The 19,667-nt window shown below is 39.2% G+C and overlaps 1 protein-coding gene and 1 long non-coding RNA gene across 2 annotated transcripts; both read left to right on the top strand.

The window, feature by feature from the left end:
* The first annotated feature begins 658 nt into the window (after positions 1–658).
* LOC149958368 (uncharacterized) lies at positions 659–1,626 on the top strand. The gene is made up of 6 exons (XM_090167157.1): positions 659–687; positions 751–822; positions 881–973; positions 1,043–1,384; positions 1,444–1,521; positions 1,581–1,626. The coding sequence occupies exons 1-6, from the start codon at positions 659–661 to the stop codon at positions 1,624–1,626; spliced, it is 660 nt and encodes a 219-aa protein (XP_090023283.1).
* Positions 1,627–2,132: 506 nt separating this feature from the next.
* On the top strand, positions 2,133–2,708 carry LOC149958367 (uncharacterized). The gene is made up of 5 exons (XR_016478278.1): positions 2,133–2,190; positions 2,248–2,308; positions 2,367–2,478; positions 2,536–2,584; positions 2,635–2,708. It is a non-coding gene; the product is annotated as an uncharacterized LOC149958367 (long non-coding RNA).
* Positions 2,709–19,667: the final 16,959 nt, after the last annotated feature.

Genomic DNA, 19,667 nt, shown 5'->3' with positions numbered 1-19,667 from the left:
CGTATATCCGATTTAAAATCACGTAGTGCGTTAAGAAAATTTAGTTCCATATTTTTCGGTTAAAAAAATTCGAATGGGACTTTTTAATCGGGTCCCGGGTCTATTATGGTCTCGCTTTTAAGGCCCCCCTACCCATCGGGGGATGGTATTCCAGACATGTAGGGGGGTGGAAAAATGAATCGTGTCTATCCGAGGCGTAATATTTTTCAGGTATAATATTTCCCACGGTTTTTTGAAAAACAAGGCCATTACTCACAATTTGAACCGCTCGTATTATCCCCCCTAAATTCATCGACAGCTTTTCTGATTCGTAAAATCTCGCTTTTGAAATAATAATCGTAACATTGTAAAAAAGTAACATTCCTGTCTTTTGTATTTTTTCCCCGTCCGCTATAAAAATTCCTCCTTTTATTGAAAGTTAACCTTAAGTCGTAAACTCCCCGGTTGTATTCAATAACTTGGAGGCGATTTTATTTGGTGAGGAAAACTGTCTAGATTTCGTGACAATCTCTAGCGGTAAATTACGTGTGGGTCCAATGAAACTCCTTAGAGGGTTACCCCCTAGAGGTCATCCGGGTTTCGACCCCGCCCCTTAAAATGACCGGTATATCTAGCCTCGCGAATTTACCGATAGCCAGAACAAGTCCAGGAAAAAAATATGGCCTCCGGGAATTCCCGAAAACGCTGGTAAGTTTTTCAAATTTTATTTCACTTGGTTATTTTAATTCTAACTTTTTAAATTTTATCTAGCCGTACACCCTCTTCATCATCATCCTCCGATTCCTCCTCTATGGAAGAGCTGGAGGCTCTTACCTCTATTTCGTGAGTTTTTTGATATTTTATATATTTTCGTTATTGTAATTTATATTTTTTTACCTAGTTATTCCCCTGCAAGCCCCGTTCCGGGCTTTTCTCATTGGAACGATAACATTTTCCTTCCTTCGTCACCTGATGTGGTGATAATTTCTCCCGAGTAGGTTTTTTAAAAAATCTTTAACCCCTTTTTTAAAAAAATATCCTAAATCATTTTGTTTTTCTAAAGCCCGCTTTCATCACCTTCATCTCCTTCACCACCCCCGATGGCTCTTTCACCACCGGCACTCCTTGTTCTCCCCGCCGTTATTCCGGGCGACCATCGCTATGTCGCATCTTTAATCTCTCTGGCCGCCGTGTTACGTGGTGCCTTTAACGCGACCCGTAACATGGGCGACTCTCTTCGCCTTTTTTCAGTTGATCACCATGATTCGCCTTCACTTCAAGCCACCGCCCTGGACTTTCAGGTGGTTGTCGATCATGCCTGGGCGGCCCACAACGCCGCGATTGCCCACATCACCTCGGTGGTAACGGGCGATTTCGCGGAAACAGCCTTCGCGGCTGATTTGGGGTAATTGATATTAATTTTCAGATATAAATTAAGGGTTCTAACATTTTTTTCGAAATCAGTTTAATCGCGCCGCCGCCCATCCCTAATTTTCTGATCGACCCCGAAGTCGCCGTTCCTTCTCCCCCAATTATACCTTCGTAAGTTCGTTTTTTTAGAAAAAGTATATTTTTTTTTAAACTAAATGTTTTTTTTACAGCTCTGACCTCCTCAATTCACCGCCTGTTTCGCCTCCCTGGATTTAAAAACTTTATTATATATTTCCTTGTATATTTTTATATTTTTATCAATAAAAAATGTTTTTTCGAAAATCGTCTTTAAATAATTCCCAGTAAGCTTATTTTTTGTCATCTATTTTCACCATTTTACTCCTTTCTATGGAAAAAAAGTCGGGTATTGTCCCCTCGCCGTTTGGCCCGCGGCAGTTTCTACTTGCAGGTGCAGGTGATTCAACCCCTGCGGGCACCCCCCTTCTCTCGACTTGCTCATTGTCATCTTTTTTGACCGCGAGTGCTAGAATTCTCTGACTTCATTTCTAAAAATGTCATCTCAAGACGAAGAGCTAGGGTCAATGTAAGCTAAAATTTTGCCTATTTTTTATTTTACATTTCTTAAAAAATGATTTTCGTTAGTCCCGAAGAAGACCAATCGCATTCCGCGGAAAATAACATCCCAACTCCCCCCATTCCGCCAGTAGTGTAAGTTGAAATTGGTCAAATTTCTTTTACAATTCTTTAAAAAATATGACGCTTGGAAATTTTACAAAGATTGCTGGCGCGTAGCCTAGCTAATGCCCCCATCGGAGAAGCGTGAGTCGCATTTGGTCTAATTTTTCTACATTTCTTAAAAAATATTATTTTCATTAGTCCAAGACCACCCCCGCGAATTCCGGGGTACGGGCGGGGAATCTTTCAACATCCTCGTTGCGTAAGAAGAAATTTAACTAATCTAAATAAAAAAATAATAATATTTCTTTAGCCTACAGCCGCGTTACCCGATGTGGTCCTGGACGCGGTACCACCCCCGCGAATTCCGGGGTACGGGCGTGGCCGTCCCGTCCCGGGGTACGGGCGTTGCCGTCCCGTCATCCCCGACCCGTAAGTTATTATCCTAAAAAATATCGGTTATTTTTTTAAATATATTTTTATCGTTAGCGGCTGTCAACTTCCCATTGGGCGGGGGATCTTTCAACATCGTCGTTGCGTAAGAAGAAATTTAACTAATCTAAATAAAAAATAATAATATTTCTTTAGCCTACCGCGGAGTTACCCAACGTCGTTATAGACGCGGTCCAGGCCATACTAGCCGCGGCGCTGGCCGAGAGGGCACATTAATGTCTTGAGTATGTCTTACTTTTTAATCGCTGCTCCGGAAATTTTATTAAAACCTATTTCTTTTTTCCAGGTAAAATTTAAAAAAAAATCAAATACTCGTTCTTATTCCACCTATAATTTTTTTTTGATACAATCGGTGATGGAAGGGTAAAAAAAGAAGCCCCCTAGTATAGTTAGAAACCCCTTAAAACCTTTAGTACTTAGACTAGCTTCTTTTTTGATATTTCAGCAGTATATTTCGGAATTTACTTAACAAAAAATCTTGTCCGGGCGCGATATATTTTTTCCCCGGGGTGCATGAGTCATCCGAGGGATATTAATACCGGGGGGGCTCCCGGGTTTGCGTCATTTCGTATTCGGGTTTCGAAGCGTTAAGATGTCTTACGATTTGGGTAGCAGAAAACAAGATGCAAACTTTCAGCGGAAAATCAATTTTCGCTGGCGTTTAGGAAAAAATTCGTGTCTATCAATTGGCTTAAAAGGTGAGGACCTGGAAATATTCTTTTTCAACGACGTTACTTTCCAATCCTCGATATGCCTCCCGCCTGTAGCTTTTAATAAGATGTATCAAAATTGGTATCTCATTGAATCACATACTAGAGAAGTTGAGAAAAATAAATTTAGTCTCGAGCTTGCCAAAATTGGGGGTCGTACTTTTGAACTTCTAGCTAGTAAAGGAAACGTTACTCTTTTGGCTTATAAAAGTTTCGGGAAAAAAGAGGAATTCCAACTTAGGGAAGCGGGTATCCTAGCTTTAAATTTATGTATCCACGCCGTCGACAAACATTTGACTGAAATTGAGAAGGAGAGGCCCTGTATTGAAGCGATGTTCGAAGTTCCCAAACTTCACGTTCAACGCGTTGCCGGTTACCCTGACAGCGAAGATTTTGAAGAGATCCATTTCGGCCAAGGAGATTCGGATATATTTCCAGACGTAATGCGTAAATTTGGTTGTTATTCAAGTCCATTTACCATTATAAGCGATTATACTAATCTAATTGAGAGGCGTAACCTGACATTTGCTCTTCAAGCGTATAACTTGTTCTTCTTGTGTTTTACTCAGTTACCTAGTCTGGTGTATTATCAAAATTAAAAATAAAAAATGAAAAAAATATATGTCTTGTTATTCAACTAATATTAGGCAATTGAACGGGGGTCGTGAAAGAGACTTATTCCTACGAAAAAAGAGCGAGCAACATTCTTGACTTGCTATTGTCGGAAAAAAAGAGGGGGACCCCTGGCGCGTAGAAGTCGGCTTGCTATTGTCGGAAAAAAAGAGGGGGACCCCTGGCGCGTAGAAGTCAGCGGCTTGAACGGTCATTGTAAGTATCCATAAAAGGACGGGTGGTGAACGAGGCTCTGTAAAAACGCCGGAGGCAAAAAAAAGGCGAGGTTAAGTACAGTGGCTCTATAAAAATCGCTCCATAATTTTGGTATCTATAAAAAATGGTATTATGGATAAAGGACCTTATCTATAATTCTGGTTATCTATAAAATCGCTCTATAATCTTGCTTATCCTTGGCCAGGCCTATTTCTCTTACTCGTTCTTGCCAATGACTTTAGCAAAATTTCACAAAACCTTTGGTTTAGGGGCCTCATCGACAAAAGGGCGGTTCCCCCATCTATTGTTCAACTGTGTCGAAAACAATTTAAACCCCGCGAAACCCGAACAGACCAACTATACTACCGCCAAGGGTGACCCCTTCCCGCCCTTGGAAGCGTAGTGTTAATCAACTCGGTTTAAACGAGCGAAAAGATTTGATGCAATGGCATGCAGACTGTATCGCTAGTGGGCGTGGATTTGACTTTGTAAAAGACGCTATAGAATACTGCAAGAGCGATTGCAACATCCTTAGGCTCGGCTGTAGCGTTTTCCGGAAAGAGTTTATAGAAATCTGTAACGCAGACCCCTTTAGGATCGCCATTACTCTACCCGGGGCCTGTAATTACGTTTTTAGGAAAAATTCTAAAACCAGAGACAATAGGCTATAGACTAACCGATCGACAGTCGGTTAAAGGATATAAATGGTTAACGTGGGAGGAGAAGAGACGTGGGTTGTCCAACGTGTATGAAAATAGGTCGTGATGCCCCGATATACACTGACCCTAATGTGACGTATAATCACCGTTATCTACAGACGCTCAAGTCCGTCGAAATTCTAAGAAAAATGAACAAAACAGTGACGGAGATGTGGGAATGCCAGTTTTCTGGACGTTATGAAGAAAATCGTTTCACCCCTCAGTCCGCGGGACGCGTTTTACGGTGGTCGGACTAACACTACGCGTCTATACCTGAAAATTACCGGGCTTGTCGTATATTTTTCGGAGACTTTATTTCCCTTTATCCGTCGGTGAATCTATACGCTAAAGTCGCAGTTGCGCACCCGAAAGTATTGATTGACCCGGAAGATTTACAATCTCTAGATTCTTTAGACGGTTTGGTTAAATGTCGAGTTCTGCCGCCCCCTAAACTGTTCCGCCCTGTTCTCCCTATGCACGTAAATGGTAAGCTAGTGTTTTCGCTCTGCCAACGATGTATCGTAGAAATAAATCAGGAGACTTGTCACCACGACGACCCCGATCAAGCTTTTACCGGTACTTTCGTTTCGGACGAATGAAAACTCGCCGTCAAAATGGGGTACAAAGTTTTGGAGATACGAAGCGTGGCATTACGAGACTACGACTTGTTACGACGTAAGGACGGGCGAGGGGGACTATTCGCGGCCTACATCAAAACGATGCATAAAATTAAAGCGGAAGCTAGTGGTTTTCCGCCACCCGTTGTTACGTTTAAGAGGAATTGTTTTCGAAGAAGCGCGACCGCGATCACTACACGGCAGCGTATAGAGGGTGTGCGTGTCAATGCTGCAATTTCAAGTTAAAGGCACCCAAATTTATATCAGTTTTCCTTCACAACTTAATCAGGTAATATAAATGTGTATTAATTATAATTAAAGACAACTTTATTTACAATTTGAAAATTCTACAGATACGACTCCCATCTTATTATGCAACAAATTGTTAAAATTAAAATATTGTTTGCATCGCAACCAATAGTGAAACCTACATTTCCTTTACGCTTGGGAAGTTGCGTTTTGTTGACAGCATCCGATTCTTGCCTGCTTCACTTGAAACGTTCGTTGGAAATTTAGCAAAAGGTGGACCTGTGAGGTTTTCCCTTATTGAACTCGGTTTTCCAACCGGAAAAAGTTAAATTTCTTCTCCGGAAAGGGGTCTATCCGTATTCGTACACGGATAAAGAAGATCGATTCAAAGAAACTTGTCTCCCACCCATCGATTGATTTCACAACGATCTAACTGATGAGCCTTTAAGTGAAGCAGATTACCAACACGCGCAAAACGTTTGGAGAACATTCAAAGTTGTGGATATGGTTATGCTTTTATTGTAATAATTTATTATTTCAATATCTAATTGTTTTGGTTTTAAAGGAGGGTATCACGACCTCATAATGTTTTGTCTGACACTTTACTTCTGGTAGACGTCTTTAAAAATTTCCGTCAGATGTGCATGAATTCCTATAGTCTAGACCCCGCACATTCGTACACAGGCCCGGGTTTTGCGTGGCAAGCGGCCCTTTTTATGACGAAAATGTGCTTGGACTTATTTCTAGATGAGGACATGCATTTGTTTATGGAAAAGGGTATTCGAGGTGGCGTAGCCATGATAAGCCATCGCTTCGCGCAGACGAACAAGTATCTGGATACATATGATCCGTCCAAGCTTGAGAGTTATATTTTCTATCTCGGTAAGAATAATCAAATGTTTTATAATTAATTTAATTATACAAAAAATTATTATAATACATATAAAAAAATTATTTTAAAAATTTTATTAAAAAATATAAATTATAAAAAATTTAATTTTAATAATTCAAATGGATTGATCCGTCTTCAGACAGTGAACGGGAAATTCTAAGATGTCCGGACAATTCTCCGGAAGGTTTTATTGTCCAAGTAGACCTAGAATATCCCAGCGCATTACACGATGTCCGTAATTGCTACCCACTGGCACCAGAATCGATGACAATTAAACCAGAAAATTTGTCCATGTACTCTAAGGAACAAATGACGTCACTACAAATTTCAATCAAAGAAAGCCTACCGAAACTGGTTCCTAATATTTTCAATAAAGAACATTATCGAAACCATAATACTACGTGGAAAAGAAGCTCAAAATATCCCAAAATTCATCTGGAGCCTGTAGTTCCTTTACCACGTTCGTTAAAATTTCTGTCTCTCCGAGTAGTAAGAAATTTAAAAAACGAAATATTTGTACAAAATTAGAAGAGTATTGTTTAGTATTTCTAGAATCTAAAATTTTAATCGAACCATATGGTTCAATTGTGTTTAAATGCCCTTTTTTAGATATTTGTTTAAATTGAACCCCTCACTATTTATTGCGCCTTATGCTTCACGAATTGAATACCACGTTCGTTAAAATTTCTGTCTCTCCGAGTAGTAAGAAATTTCAATCTTTTTAAAAAACAATATATTTGTACAAGTTTAGAAGAGTATTGTCTATATAATAAACCTTTCAAAGAGTTTAACCACTTGTTCATTGATCCACGCGACGCTTACAATACCTAATCAGGGTCTTCGACACTTTCTCGCCAGTGGGGACTTAAGCTGAAAAAGCTCAGCCCTTCGGGTCGGAACGTTAAAGACCGAGAACAGGGCAAATTTTTACCCCTGCCCTCGATGTTTTGACGAGTGACAGCTTAACTGACATCTATGACAAATTGATTTGCAACTCTGACAGCTTGAGTGACCGCTTGGACAGTTCTAGATATTGTACAACAGTCTGAGCCGTCGGTCAAGCTGTCCAAGCTGTCACTCTTCAAAGTTCAGATATATGGGGTTCAAAATTCATGCACGAGAAAATGGAATCTCTGTTCTCGGCCTTTAAGGTGGATAGGTCACCGGCTGAAAAAGCCAGCCCTGACACGTTAACCCGCTACATTTGTATGGTATTGCCTTTAAAGTGTGAATAAACGTATTTGGATTTCAAACTCAAGAGTAGTAAGAAATTATAATCTTTTTAAAAAACATAATACTTGTACAAGACTAGAGGAGTATTGTCAATATAACGTCTTTCTCGAGTCTAAAATGTTAGTCGAACCATATAACTCGATTATGTTTCAGTGCCGTTTTTTAGGCATCCCTTTAATTTAAATCCATATTTATGTGGTCAGCCGGGAATTGTGTACCATGGACTATAGTTCCACACTAGAGAGATACTGTACGGATGGTTCTGCTACGAGATCCTCTGAATGTTTGGAAACTATAGGAAACTTTTTCTTAATGCAAACCAGATTTCGTGATGGAAACAAACTAAAAATTTTCAGTGGGACCTTCATCTTATAAACCAACTTCAACACGTTGGTTATCTTCAAAATAAAAACCGTTCGGTTATTAAGAACATCTACACTTCAACCGCATAAAACCAAAGAATTGTTGAGGTAAATACTTCAAAAGTTATTTATTTCAATAGATTTATCAATTATTCTAAATTTAAGCCCGAATTTCCAACCTGATACCTCACTTGTTTGTAAGGAAAAAATGGTATACGGATTGAGGTAATTATAATCTTATAATATTACTCATTTTATATTTTAGAGCTCTTTTTTTAATTCATAATTTTTATTTATTGTAGTTTCTTTTCTAATTTTTTTTATTATAATAATAATAGCTGATTTTTCTTTATTTTTGCCCAAACAAGTTAAGAGTTGTTTAAGTTATCTTTACTATTAAAATCCAACCATCTAGTTATCCATTTTGTATAATACTATGACTTTTTATTACCAAAGTAAAAACCGATATTATAATATAACATCCTATCTTCAAAAGTAAATAAAAGTTATATATTACCTTGTCGCTAATTCTTAGTACGGATATCACGGGATCGGACTCGACCCTTATATCTCCCTTTTACATTCTTTGATTGCAATGACAATAGCCAAATACTCAGTCACTGTTTAATTTTATTCCTATTATTTATTTAATTTATATTAACATATAAACTAATATATTTATAAGTATTACATTAAATAAAATTTATGGCTACATTCCTCCATGCTTCCTTGGTTTAAATCTAATAGTTGACTGAGCTGAGCTGAGCGATTTTTATTTTTATTTGTATAGTTAGCCGCGCGTAGACGCCGTAGGCGGAGCCACTTTTTTTCCGTATCACCGATAACGAAGCGCCGGAGCTCGAAACTGGCCTCAACCTCGTAGATCCAGCATTTTGTCTAGAGGTATAAGTATAGTTATTATATGCATGGTCTGCACTATACTCTCAACTGAAGCGCCATCTATTAATATTTTTTTCCTATGAAAATATAAAATATAGATGGCGCATCGTCTTGTTACTGGTAAAGTAAAAAACGTGCGTTTTATACTCTTCCGAAGGTACATTTAGAAATTATCTAGGGGTAACACTGCCTCTTTCTTTGGGCCCTTAATGGGTCAGAGTGTGCAATAACTGGTGGCTTTAGCGGGGAGTCGGGGTCCGGCTCTTGTTACCCATAAGGGCGGTGGCGCCCTGGGAGATGTTAGCTCTGGTCAAATGTTCCTATCTCCACCTCCGACTTCGGTCATGTAGGGGCTTAGGCTAACGGATAGGGTCCGTGCAAACTGGCCGCCTCGGCGGATTGGGTAGCCTGCTGTGGGGCGGCGGTCCTGTTTCCGGCCTTTTCGAGTCACACCGGGATCTCCGGTGCCAGCTGTGCCGGGTTACTTGGGCTGCTGTGTGCTCGGCGTTCCCCTTTAGGAGCTCTCTCCAAAGGGCTTGACTCCCTGCCTCCATAGGTGGGGTGTCGGCTGGAGTTGCTACAGCATCCATTCTTAATCCCACTGCTGTGTGCGAAGTGGGGATTGGTCCCCAAATTGCTGCACCTTCTGCTGGGTTGAGTGCCTTGCGTCAAAGGTGCGACCATCAGTAGTAGGGTTCTGCTACCCATGCTGGTTTTGTCACCTGTCCGGGCTAGGTGGACGCTGGCGTAGGGCACTATGATGATCGGCCTCCGGTGGTATGGTCTCTGTTACTAGGTACACCGGGCTATAAATTCTGACACACTGCCTCTTTCTTTGCGTATTGCATTAATTACGAGAGAAGGGTGTGGAATCCGTTGCGGATACGTTAACGAGGAACCAATCGCGAAATGGCAGTTTAGGCCCACGTAAGAGCGAGCGACTCAACCATGGATAGACCAGCGGTATAGTCGTGTTTTAATTCGTAGAAAATACTTCCACTACCGTCGCGAAATACCTGGGCAAAATTAAATAAGAGTCGGTCTTAGAGTTGGGAAACCTTCAAGTGCCCTAATTTAGGCAAGTGTGATTGGAATTATCGAAATTTTAAATTAAAATTTGCTTTGCTTTCTTCAACATTAAGTTTCATATAAAGATACTCCGACTTACTCATATCCAGGCAACGTTGTCACCCGGGGTAATACAGCGATAAATAACCTCTTGTAAGGACAACATAGCCGAAAGCATTCACCTCTAACTTTTAAATGAATTTAAGGTTATAAAAATGCTCCCACAGATAATTATGCCTCGTACTAGAAAGCTTTTTAGAAAAAACAGGTCCCCTAGATCACAATATTTTATCTGCCTACTTCAAAACAATACCTATATTGTTATTCCCAATGAAGTAAGATAAAATTGCATCAATTTTACATTTTAAATGAATTTAACAAGGCATATCGAAATCTAGGTAAAAACTGCGTATAAAAATGCTCCTCAATTAGAACTTCTGGTATTAAGTTTTGAACCAAAAGCGATATTATCGATAAGGCTCTAAAAGATTAACTAATCTTCCCATGATTAAATACTCAATCCACATAACAATCCTTCACGAACAATGCTCGATGCACTCGTACGTCGGTGTTGGTAGACGTTCAAGTGAAACGTGCGAGTGAATTTATCGAAATTTAAATTACGAAACTGTGGCCTATTTTTAGTCAATTATATTTGAAAACACCCAAGATTGGGATTCTTATAATATACTAGTATAGTGATACTAGGGTTTTGGTACTTCCGAAACAACCCAGGGCAAACGGTCGAGAGGGGTATGACAGCGGCTGACGAAATAAACTCTGCATCGGACGATTTGTACCTGGAGTCCCATATAAAACAACATTCGATGCGACCAGCGGTAGAATGGAACGAGTAGATAGATTAACGTTATTTTATTTAGTAACTTTGTCTCAACTCGGCAAATGTCTTCTCTAAATACCGTGACCGTAGCGGTACTACGGTACACTGCAACGTTAGTGTCTATCGATGGCAGGCTAGAAAAATCTGAACTTTCATTTAGGATGTTTGAAGTGATTTTAATGGGTTTATCAATGAAAGTTTTAAACCATCTCTGTGTACTATCCAAACCAAGCATGGGAAACATTCGTAGCTATTTTGATAAGTCTTCTATCAATTTTTTTTCTTCTGGTGTTCAAAAATGGCCCATTATATGACACTATGCGCGATAAATATTTTCAGTAAGATTTGATATCCATCTCAAACACCGCAAAAGAAGAAACCGCATGGTTGATCACGCAAAAGGACACGCAACTGCAGCAAACATGCATTGAACGCAACACAACATTTTGTTTGATATTTTATGCCATTTTTTTTAGAATAAGGTATTAAATAGATTGGCCTCTACTAGCTTTCCAGATTCATCGGAATCACACAGAGTTTTACTTTAAGGAAAAAAGTGTCAATAGAAACATTAACTCAAAGGAATCACTAATAAATCAAATCGGCTGCTATTTTTTTTGTTTGGTTCGTGAACGAGTTAATAATTTAAATTAATTTACATCGTAATTATCTTTAGTATATAATATGATAAATATAAATTCTGGAAGGTATTGTCCAGTTAAAGGCTGTGAAAATTCGGGTTTTAAATTAAGAAATTGGAAAAGCTCGGAATGTTATCTTCATCCTGACTGGCACGGCTTAGTTGTGCAACGGATGTTCAAAGCATATCTCTAAACCCAACTTACCCTAGGCTTAGTGGCTTCTGCCACTAGGACACGCCTGTACACTCCTACGCCTACTTTATTATTGTTATTTTCTTTAGTTTATCGCCACTCCAGAGAGGAGAGCAACATCAAAGGTCAGGGGGGGCCTAGTTTATTTATGCTCAAGTCAGAGTCGGGGAGAGGGCTACTTGACTTTTCACTTTTAGCTATCACAGAAAATTGCCGATCATGAGCGTCCCATAGCATATGCTTCGAGGGTTTTAAACCATGCAGAAAAAATATTTCACTTACGATAAGGAATACTTAGCCATATATTGGGGAATTAATAAGTATAAGCTTTTTTACAGGGGAGGCCTTTCTTGGTCATATCGGACCAAGAAGCCCTTCAGTAGCTGTTTAATCATAAAGAACCAACGAATAGAATAGCTTGTTGGAGGATGTATCTCCAAACCTTAAGGCATAAAACAGGGTCTGAAAATGTAGTGGCTGATCGCCTATCTAGGGATATAACTGACCCTCTCATAGCATTGGGTGATCTGCAAACCAGCTTACTGCCTTTACCTGAAAGTTATTATAAATATAAATATTTAATTGTCTTCGTCAACGTTTTCAATCGTTACATAGAGGTGAAGCCCTTACGAGACATAACCGCTCTTACGCTGTGCCAAGCTCTTCAAGAATTAATCATACGATGGGGAGCTCCAAAGCTATTATTTCCGATAATGGAAGCCAATTTACATCTTATCTCCGGAAAGAGTGCTGCTTATTATTTAACATTCGGACCAAATACACCTCTCCTTATCACCCTCAGTATAACCCTACAGAACGGATAAATAAGGAGATAGGCATACTCTTATCCATGCATGTAGGAAATGACCATTGCTCCTGGGACACCAGATTAGCTAGCCTACAACATGTGCACAATAATAGTCCCCATTATACTACTGGAAGAACGCCTTTCTACTTGAATCACGGACGGGAAGCTCGTAAACCTTGGGAATCCTATCAGGAAACTGTCGAAAGGGTTAATATAGGCGAAGCCACCGTAGAAACATAACGACGGAACTCGAGCATGCCCACGTACTATTTCACGTAATCAGGAGAAGCAGCGCAAATTCTATGATCTACATAGAGGGGATGTTCGTATGGAGAGAAAATCATCCGCTCTCCAGGGCCGAGATCCATCATTCTGCCAAGCTTGTGCCCAAATGGTTGGGTCCTTTGAAGTTAATCCGGCAAATATCCCATGATTTAGTCTATAAGGTAGAAGACTTACGAACTGGATTTCGTAAGCAAATACATATAAGTCAACTGGAGCTGTATCATACCTCTGGGGATATACCCCCTCCTACAAACAGGCGGGACGATTCAATTCCCAGTGACCAAGAAGTGCCTATTCTTCTAGCTCACTTCATAATGACCGTGTCGACCATATGGATTTACCCGTACACGAGGAGGACGAACCATTCCACTCTGATTCCAGTACAACACCTAATGCTTCTCTCTCCTCAGATTTCTCACTCGTTCCTACCTCAGAGACGGGAAACCACTTTCTACAGAAGTTTCCAAAGTTAACGGAGGCCACAATATTGCCGTTTGAACACGGTTTTGTGCGTTAAATAGTCTATCGCAACATTGTCCAGCCTCATGGCCCGGAATTGGACATATATTATCACGCGCCGCCACCTTATCGAAAGAAACTTCGCTCGCGGGTCAATGCTCAAGCCTATCTCAATGAGCATTTTAATCGATTTCCCGACCTAACATTACATTGCTGTTATGTAACATCTTATTATATTTTATTCATAATTTATTTCACTTTCTTATTTACAGACTCCTATTGCCTTTATAAACAAGGCCAACACTACACTGATGCCTTTAGCGGTGCTATTCCAATCATCCTATTGCTTCGTAACCATGGGTGCGTTACTAGGCCAGATGCGGAAATTGCTATTCAGGGGCAGTCTTTAAATCAGTTTTCGCCTATCATTTCGCAAGTATGGCCCCAATTCGACTGGTGAACCCATATAGCACGGTATATACCCAACCTACAAGTAACCATGGGGGAAAAGCCTATGACCTTTTTGCTCTTGTTTTGGCCGATTCACGGCCTTTTATAATTGTTAACCGCATAGCTATAAAGACTAATGGCTTCCTTTACTGCATTTGTGACGAGTGTCTCATCCATGGACGGCTCAGTGGAAACAATCCTCATAATGTACACACCGGAGTGCCAGTAGAGGATGAACTAGATTTAGTGACTGGTGCGCTATCCCAGGACTATCCTGCTGATTTTTTTCACACTAAGAAAAGAAAAGTGATTGCCCCTGCCTAGTACCTTACAGTTTTCATCGTTTTGCGCGGGAAGAAGCTGATAGACTAAAATCAGAGGAAAAAAGAGCTGTGGTAATTATCAAGTTTAGTGTACACTTTAGTATAATAAGATATCTACCTAATTAATTTGTACTTATATTTTGTCCCTGCATTTTGTGGAAGGACGGCCAACATTTTGGACACAGTTATAAAATTTCACCTGGAAGACGAATTTTGAAAAGAAAGGGATGTACGCCTCTAAATTCATTGGAAATTGAAGCTAAACTTTGCGACATAGAAACTAGCCGGAATTCAGACCGAGATCGTACATATAGTATAAAAAAACAAAGGACTACGCGTAAATTCAAGGTCAGGTGAAGGAAAAAGTTTTCATTAAAATAATGTAACACAGTAGACATTGAAACCAGTTTTTTTTTTATCAAGCACAGAAATTGGAACTACTTTAAACTCAAGTAGCTATGTGGGGACTAGCGTTCAAGAGATGAACACTGAAAATAGTGAAATTAAAGAAAATTTACATAACAATTCAACGGAAGCCATAGCTGTATGCGAATGTAAAAAACAGGTAAGTACGTAACCATTGGTACACAATGGGAAGATCCAACTTTGTTCGATCACATGTATTTGAAATTGAGCCAAGTAACCATAAAATACGTAAATGCACTCAAGAGTACCCAGATTGATATGCACGATGCCGAAAGTCGCCTCACTAACAAGGATTGCAAATTTTTCACTGGGCTAGATTTGATTCTTTTACTTTGTTAGCTAGTGTTTTAACTAACCTAACTTAAAACCACCCTGTGCTATGAACAACACTGACCAAATCATTCTCGTGTTGATGAAACTGAGGCTCAACATGCTAATTCAGCATTTGGGTAGAAGATTCTATATTTCTGGGTCATTGGCTGGAAGAATTTTTAAATTTTGGATAAATGTTATGTATGAGAACCTTGTTCGTTACCAAGGGAGACTATTAAAAGTACTCTCCCTGCTGCATTTAAAACTAACTACCCGAGGACAACTTGCATCATAGATTGCACAGAAGTATTCGTGTGAAGGCCCAGAAATCTCCGAGCTCGATCTTTAACGTACAGCACTTATTTAGGCCACAACACATTGAAATTTAGTACCATCATCGCACTTTCAGGTTATATTACGCATCTCTCTCGATGCTATGGGAGTCGTGCAAGCGATAACTTCATTACGAAAGATTCAGGTGTGCTTAATCTACTTAGGCCTCAGTAACTAATTATTCTATTTTTGGGAAGATATAGGTTTGCAGATGTAATTTACCTCTAGCTACTGAGTCAACCAAGTATGGCAACATGTGGTTTGTGTAAACTCGGCGCATTTTTTAAAAATTTCCCAACATAAATGCTTTATTGTAGGGGACGATCACTCTCGCATTTACTGTCATTGTGTTAACAAAAAAATTGCATATGGTTTTTTTCGTACAATATAGCTGAATTTCGACTTGAAGATCATAGCCTTTTTTGCCAGTTGGAAGTATAATATATTCGCCGTTTACATTTTTCCTCATATCGTATTAATTTTCCTAATTCATTAAACATAGGGTATTTAATTTCAATTAATTAGTCAGTTCCGATATAACCATCAGGGCTAGCAGGCAGCCATGGGTCATCCTTAGAAAATACTGTTCCTGCAAGACCAACTTGAACTCCATATATATCTTGATCAATATTTCTAGCAAGAGGTTCAGACCCATACCTCGTCGCTTTATTTCCTTGAAATTTAGAAAAAACATGAAATTTTCAAGTGAAGTGTTAAGTTTACGAATATTTTAGGCAGTGGATGCTGTAAATCGCACTACACGAGTCTTTCTATAATACCAAGAATGTATTGAAGTTACTAAGAATATTTGAGCATAGCATTAACCCCTGGTACTATCCTCGCAGCTTTTGTGGATAAAGTTCGTCTGCATTTAAGGCGCATTCAAGGTTATACCATATAGCAAACTTGAATGGGAAAGCAGACGAATTTAAGCTCCAAAAGCTGCGACGATGGGAATCAGAATCATGTTGTCCAATATTCTTAGTAACTTCAATACATTCTTGATAATACACTATAGCTCTGAGAGACGGTTTCTTTATCTAGTATATTACTCTTTCTTTACCCATTTCAATGAATTTCTTGAACTAACCTTAACAAGGTTCACATTCGAGTGAGTTGAAAGTTATAGGTTTATCACAATTGACAGAATGATTTCCATGCTGGATCACATCGACTAGATTTATTTAAAAAAATTGCTATTTTCACTTAAGAAAAGAACCCTAGTGGGTCGTGGGGGTGATGGTGGTAATATCTTTGCGGTTAGTGTGTCACTGATGATAAATCCTGGCGCCGATACTAATGGTGCTAAAATCGAATTTCTAAATTTCAAGTGGAAGCTTTCACGTGATTCAAAATAAACTGGTATCTTAATAGGTGGAACTGTATCTTTGATGTAATTTTTGTCACCGAAGAAAGGAATTTCGACAAACGTTTCTGGCTCAATTTTCCTTTTATTTTGTATCTCTCTAGAAGCCATGGAAAGTCCAGCGGCATTGGTGAATTTCGAGTTCTTATCCTGCCCAAGAACAGTCGGTTATAAAAGAAGTATGTGGTTAATACTGCTTCCTCAACGCATTGCACATATTAAGAGGGATGGGTCTGGAATCAGTTGTGGATACGTCCAACTGAAAGGAATCGCCAAACGACGCTTTCAGTTCACCCAAAAGTAAGGGACTGTTCCATTGACAGGCCAGCGGGGCAGTCGTGTTTTAACTGGTAGTTACGAATGGAGTGGTCGTGTAAGAAAGCATTGTCGCTTCCATCCCTGACACCCACGTAGTCAAACTTGAAATGATCGTACCCAGCAGCAGAACTGATGGATTACTAAAAACCTACAGCGGACCATTACCGGACTTCAGCAAGAAAAATACCAATTCGAGGGCAGAATCACTTAAACGTCGATCTTCGAGTTTGGAGACCATCAAGTGCCCTAGTTATACCAAGTGTGAGCGGAGTGAGCTAATTTTTAACCAACAATTTGCTTTGCCTTATTTAACATTAAGTTTCATATAAGGATATTCTGACTTACTCTTACGCAGGCAACGTTGTCACCAGAGATAATATCGCGACCAATAACCTCTTGTCGCTAAAAAATAACCGAAAGCGTAAACAGTTACGAAGACTACGCAGACGACGCTTAATAATGGACCGTATTTAACATTTTCAAAGTAACATAATTAAATATTTGCGGCTTTTGTGTGGAGAAACTAAAGGAAAAAATGCGAAAGGTTAAAAGTTGAATAGAAAACAGAACATTATATTTCCGAAAAGAAAAGAAAACTAGAACCTCTTTGAGACAGGGTCCTATTTCGACCCTTTCTAAAATCTAGGACATAAGAAAATAGTCAGACGGTATGCGACGTCACTTTAACCATTTTAACTGGCTGTTAAACGAGATTTAAATAAATCAACACAATGTCATTTGAAAACAGGGAAGCCACTAGGGAATCTTAAAATGTTATTCAAGCCGATAATTTTATTTTTAGCCTAGGTTTGTCATATACATTTTTATCGAGAATTGTATTTACTCGCAGTTAAGCCTACACCTTAATTAAACTGAGTGAGTAGCAGTAAACCTAACAGCAAGAGTACGAAGAATAAAAGCTGCCGAAAACCTACAGCGCCGACGCAAATAACGAAATTAAATAAGCGGATATCAGTCGCTAATCTTGAGCTTAAAAAATCAGGTAGCTCCTCCCCATCCGCACCTCGTGGCAGAAGATTCGGAATTCTTCTAGGTTGCTTGGGAAACTAGTCAAATTCGAAGGCCTGTGTGTAATAACTAGTTTTAGTCCAGCTAGCAGAAACATTAATGGGACGTTAGGAGTTTCATTTAAACCAAGGAATACCTCTGCGTGTGGTGCCATACCAGAGTGAATGTGAAAAATCATATCACCTCGGGCTGGAATCGAACCTACGACCTTTGGGTTACCGTCCCGACGCCACTACCATTGGACTACCGAGGCCATGAATAATCAGGCCTCAGACACCCAATTTATGAATGACTCGATCTGGTTCACAATATTGACGGGATACATTTAACCCGTTGCTGACGGTGCCGTAGCATTTTACGTCAACCAATTTATAACAGGTCCTTGATAGCCTGTAGTCATAAATTATTATGACTACAGGCTATCAATGACCTGTTATAAATTAGTATTATCGATTCCTGCCCGAGGTAATGATTTTTCTCATTCACTCTGGTATGGCACCACACGCAGAGGTATTCCTTGGTTTAAAATGAAACTCCTAATTAAAACAATTCCTGCGTAATATCCAAAAATAAATTATCATTAATGGGACGTGTTAGTTCTCGTTTTAACTAATTTACCAGGACGTACTACTGAAATTTATTGTCATCTGGAGGAAACCGTCGTGCGCAGAAATTTTGTTCCTCGTCAGAGAAATTTGTTAAGATGCAAAATTGCATGTTTGGGAATTATGGCAGACTAATATTAAAAATGCATAAGGACTTTCTCAACTTATTTTGGTCGCATTCAACTTCGAAAAATGAAACACAAGGAAAAAAAGCGCAAATACAATGCAACATTTCAATAACGCTGAAGAAATAATTAGGGAAACGTTTTTAGAAAACTTGGAACAACGACGAAACTAAGAAAGCTGCAACGTCAATTTACTCAATAGCCAAGAAAGACCCTTCGGAGAATCACAACGACGCTTTAAGAGTTGGCTCTCGACCGAAATATAAGTGGTCACAACAAGATGGCGAAACACTTAAAAAGGTGAATGTAACCAAAATAAGTTCTTGATATGTTGGACTCTGGAGGCCCTTCTCTTAACCCAAAATAAAATACCCTACTCCCTTCCCATCTCTGAACAAAAAAAAAACACATAACCCACTAACACCCCCTCCCCCCTACCTCTAATTAAGACAGCAGTCTTTACCAAGAAGTGAAACATGACACAATAACGCCCACTAAACATTTCTTAATAAAGTTGAAATTGTTCATTGCATTAATATTTGTATTCGATTAATTTAGTTTAGTTTAAAACTTATTACAATCATTTTGTCTCTTCGCTTGTTCACGTACACTAAACTGATGTCCAAAGACTCTTTGTCTATTACCTAATATAAGATTCAAAATTTCTTTACGTTAAAAGTTAAAATCGTATATAGATCATCTATATTAACGAAAAATGAGGCAAATATTCTTAAATTAATAAACTTAATTCAATCACGTTATATCTTTGAGAATCTTGTTTGATAGGCGTGGATTCACCGTACTAGCAGCTGCTTTCCAAAGCTCGTCAGATATCCAACGGTAAGGCTTACTGGTGAGGCGCTGTTAATAGTTGATTTACTTACAAGTAAAATATATTTCGACTCTCTGTGAGCGCATTAAGGTTTCTTTAAACCTCTAGGAGGTAGAAATCCGCTCTTCTCACAGATAAATAATGCAATTTGTTGAATTTAAAACATAAATGTTTTAAAACTTGAGCGAAGACTGTAACAGCTTAGCATCTTAAAGCCGACAATCCGTAATGGATCTAAAATGGCGTTCGGGCCCAGGGGTGACGCC

Source organism: Leiobunum rupestre, chromosome 2, assembly GCF_980474605.1.
Source record: "Leiobunum rupestre chromosome 2, qqLeiRupe1.1.hap1, whole genome shotgun sequence".
In the NCBI taxonomy this organism is placed as follows: domain Eukaryota; kingdom Metazoa; phylum Arthropoda; class Arachnida; order Opiliones; family Sclerosomatidae; genus Leiobunum; species Leiobunum rupestre.
Note: the sequence above shows the minus strand (reverse complement) of the source record. Positions and strands in the feature narration are given on the sequence as shown.

Bases quoted from the DNA above. Each gene is read 5' to 3' on its own strand.
- LOC149958368 (XM_090167157.1), top strand. From the start codon at position 659: ATGGCCTCCGGGAATTCCCGAAAACGCTG. The intron at 1,385-1,443 runs GTAATTGATATT...TTTCGAAATCAG, and splicing joins GCCTTCGCGGCTGATTTGGG to TTTAATCGCGCCGCCGCCCA. The intron at 1,522-1,580 runs GTAAGTTCGTTT...TTTTTTTTACAG, and splicing joins TCTCCCCCAATTATACCTTC to CTCTGACCTCCTCAATTCAC.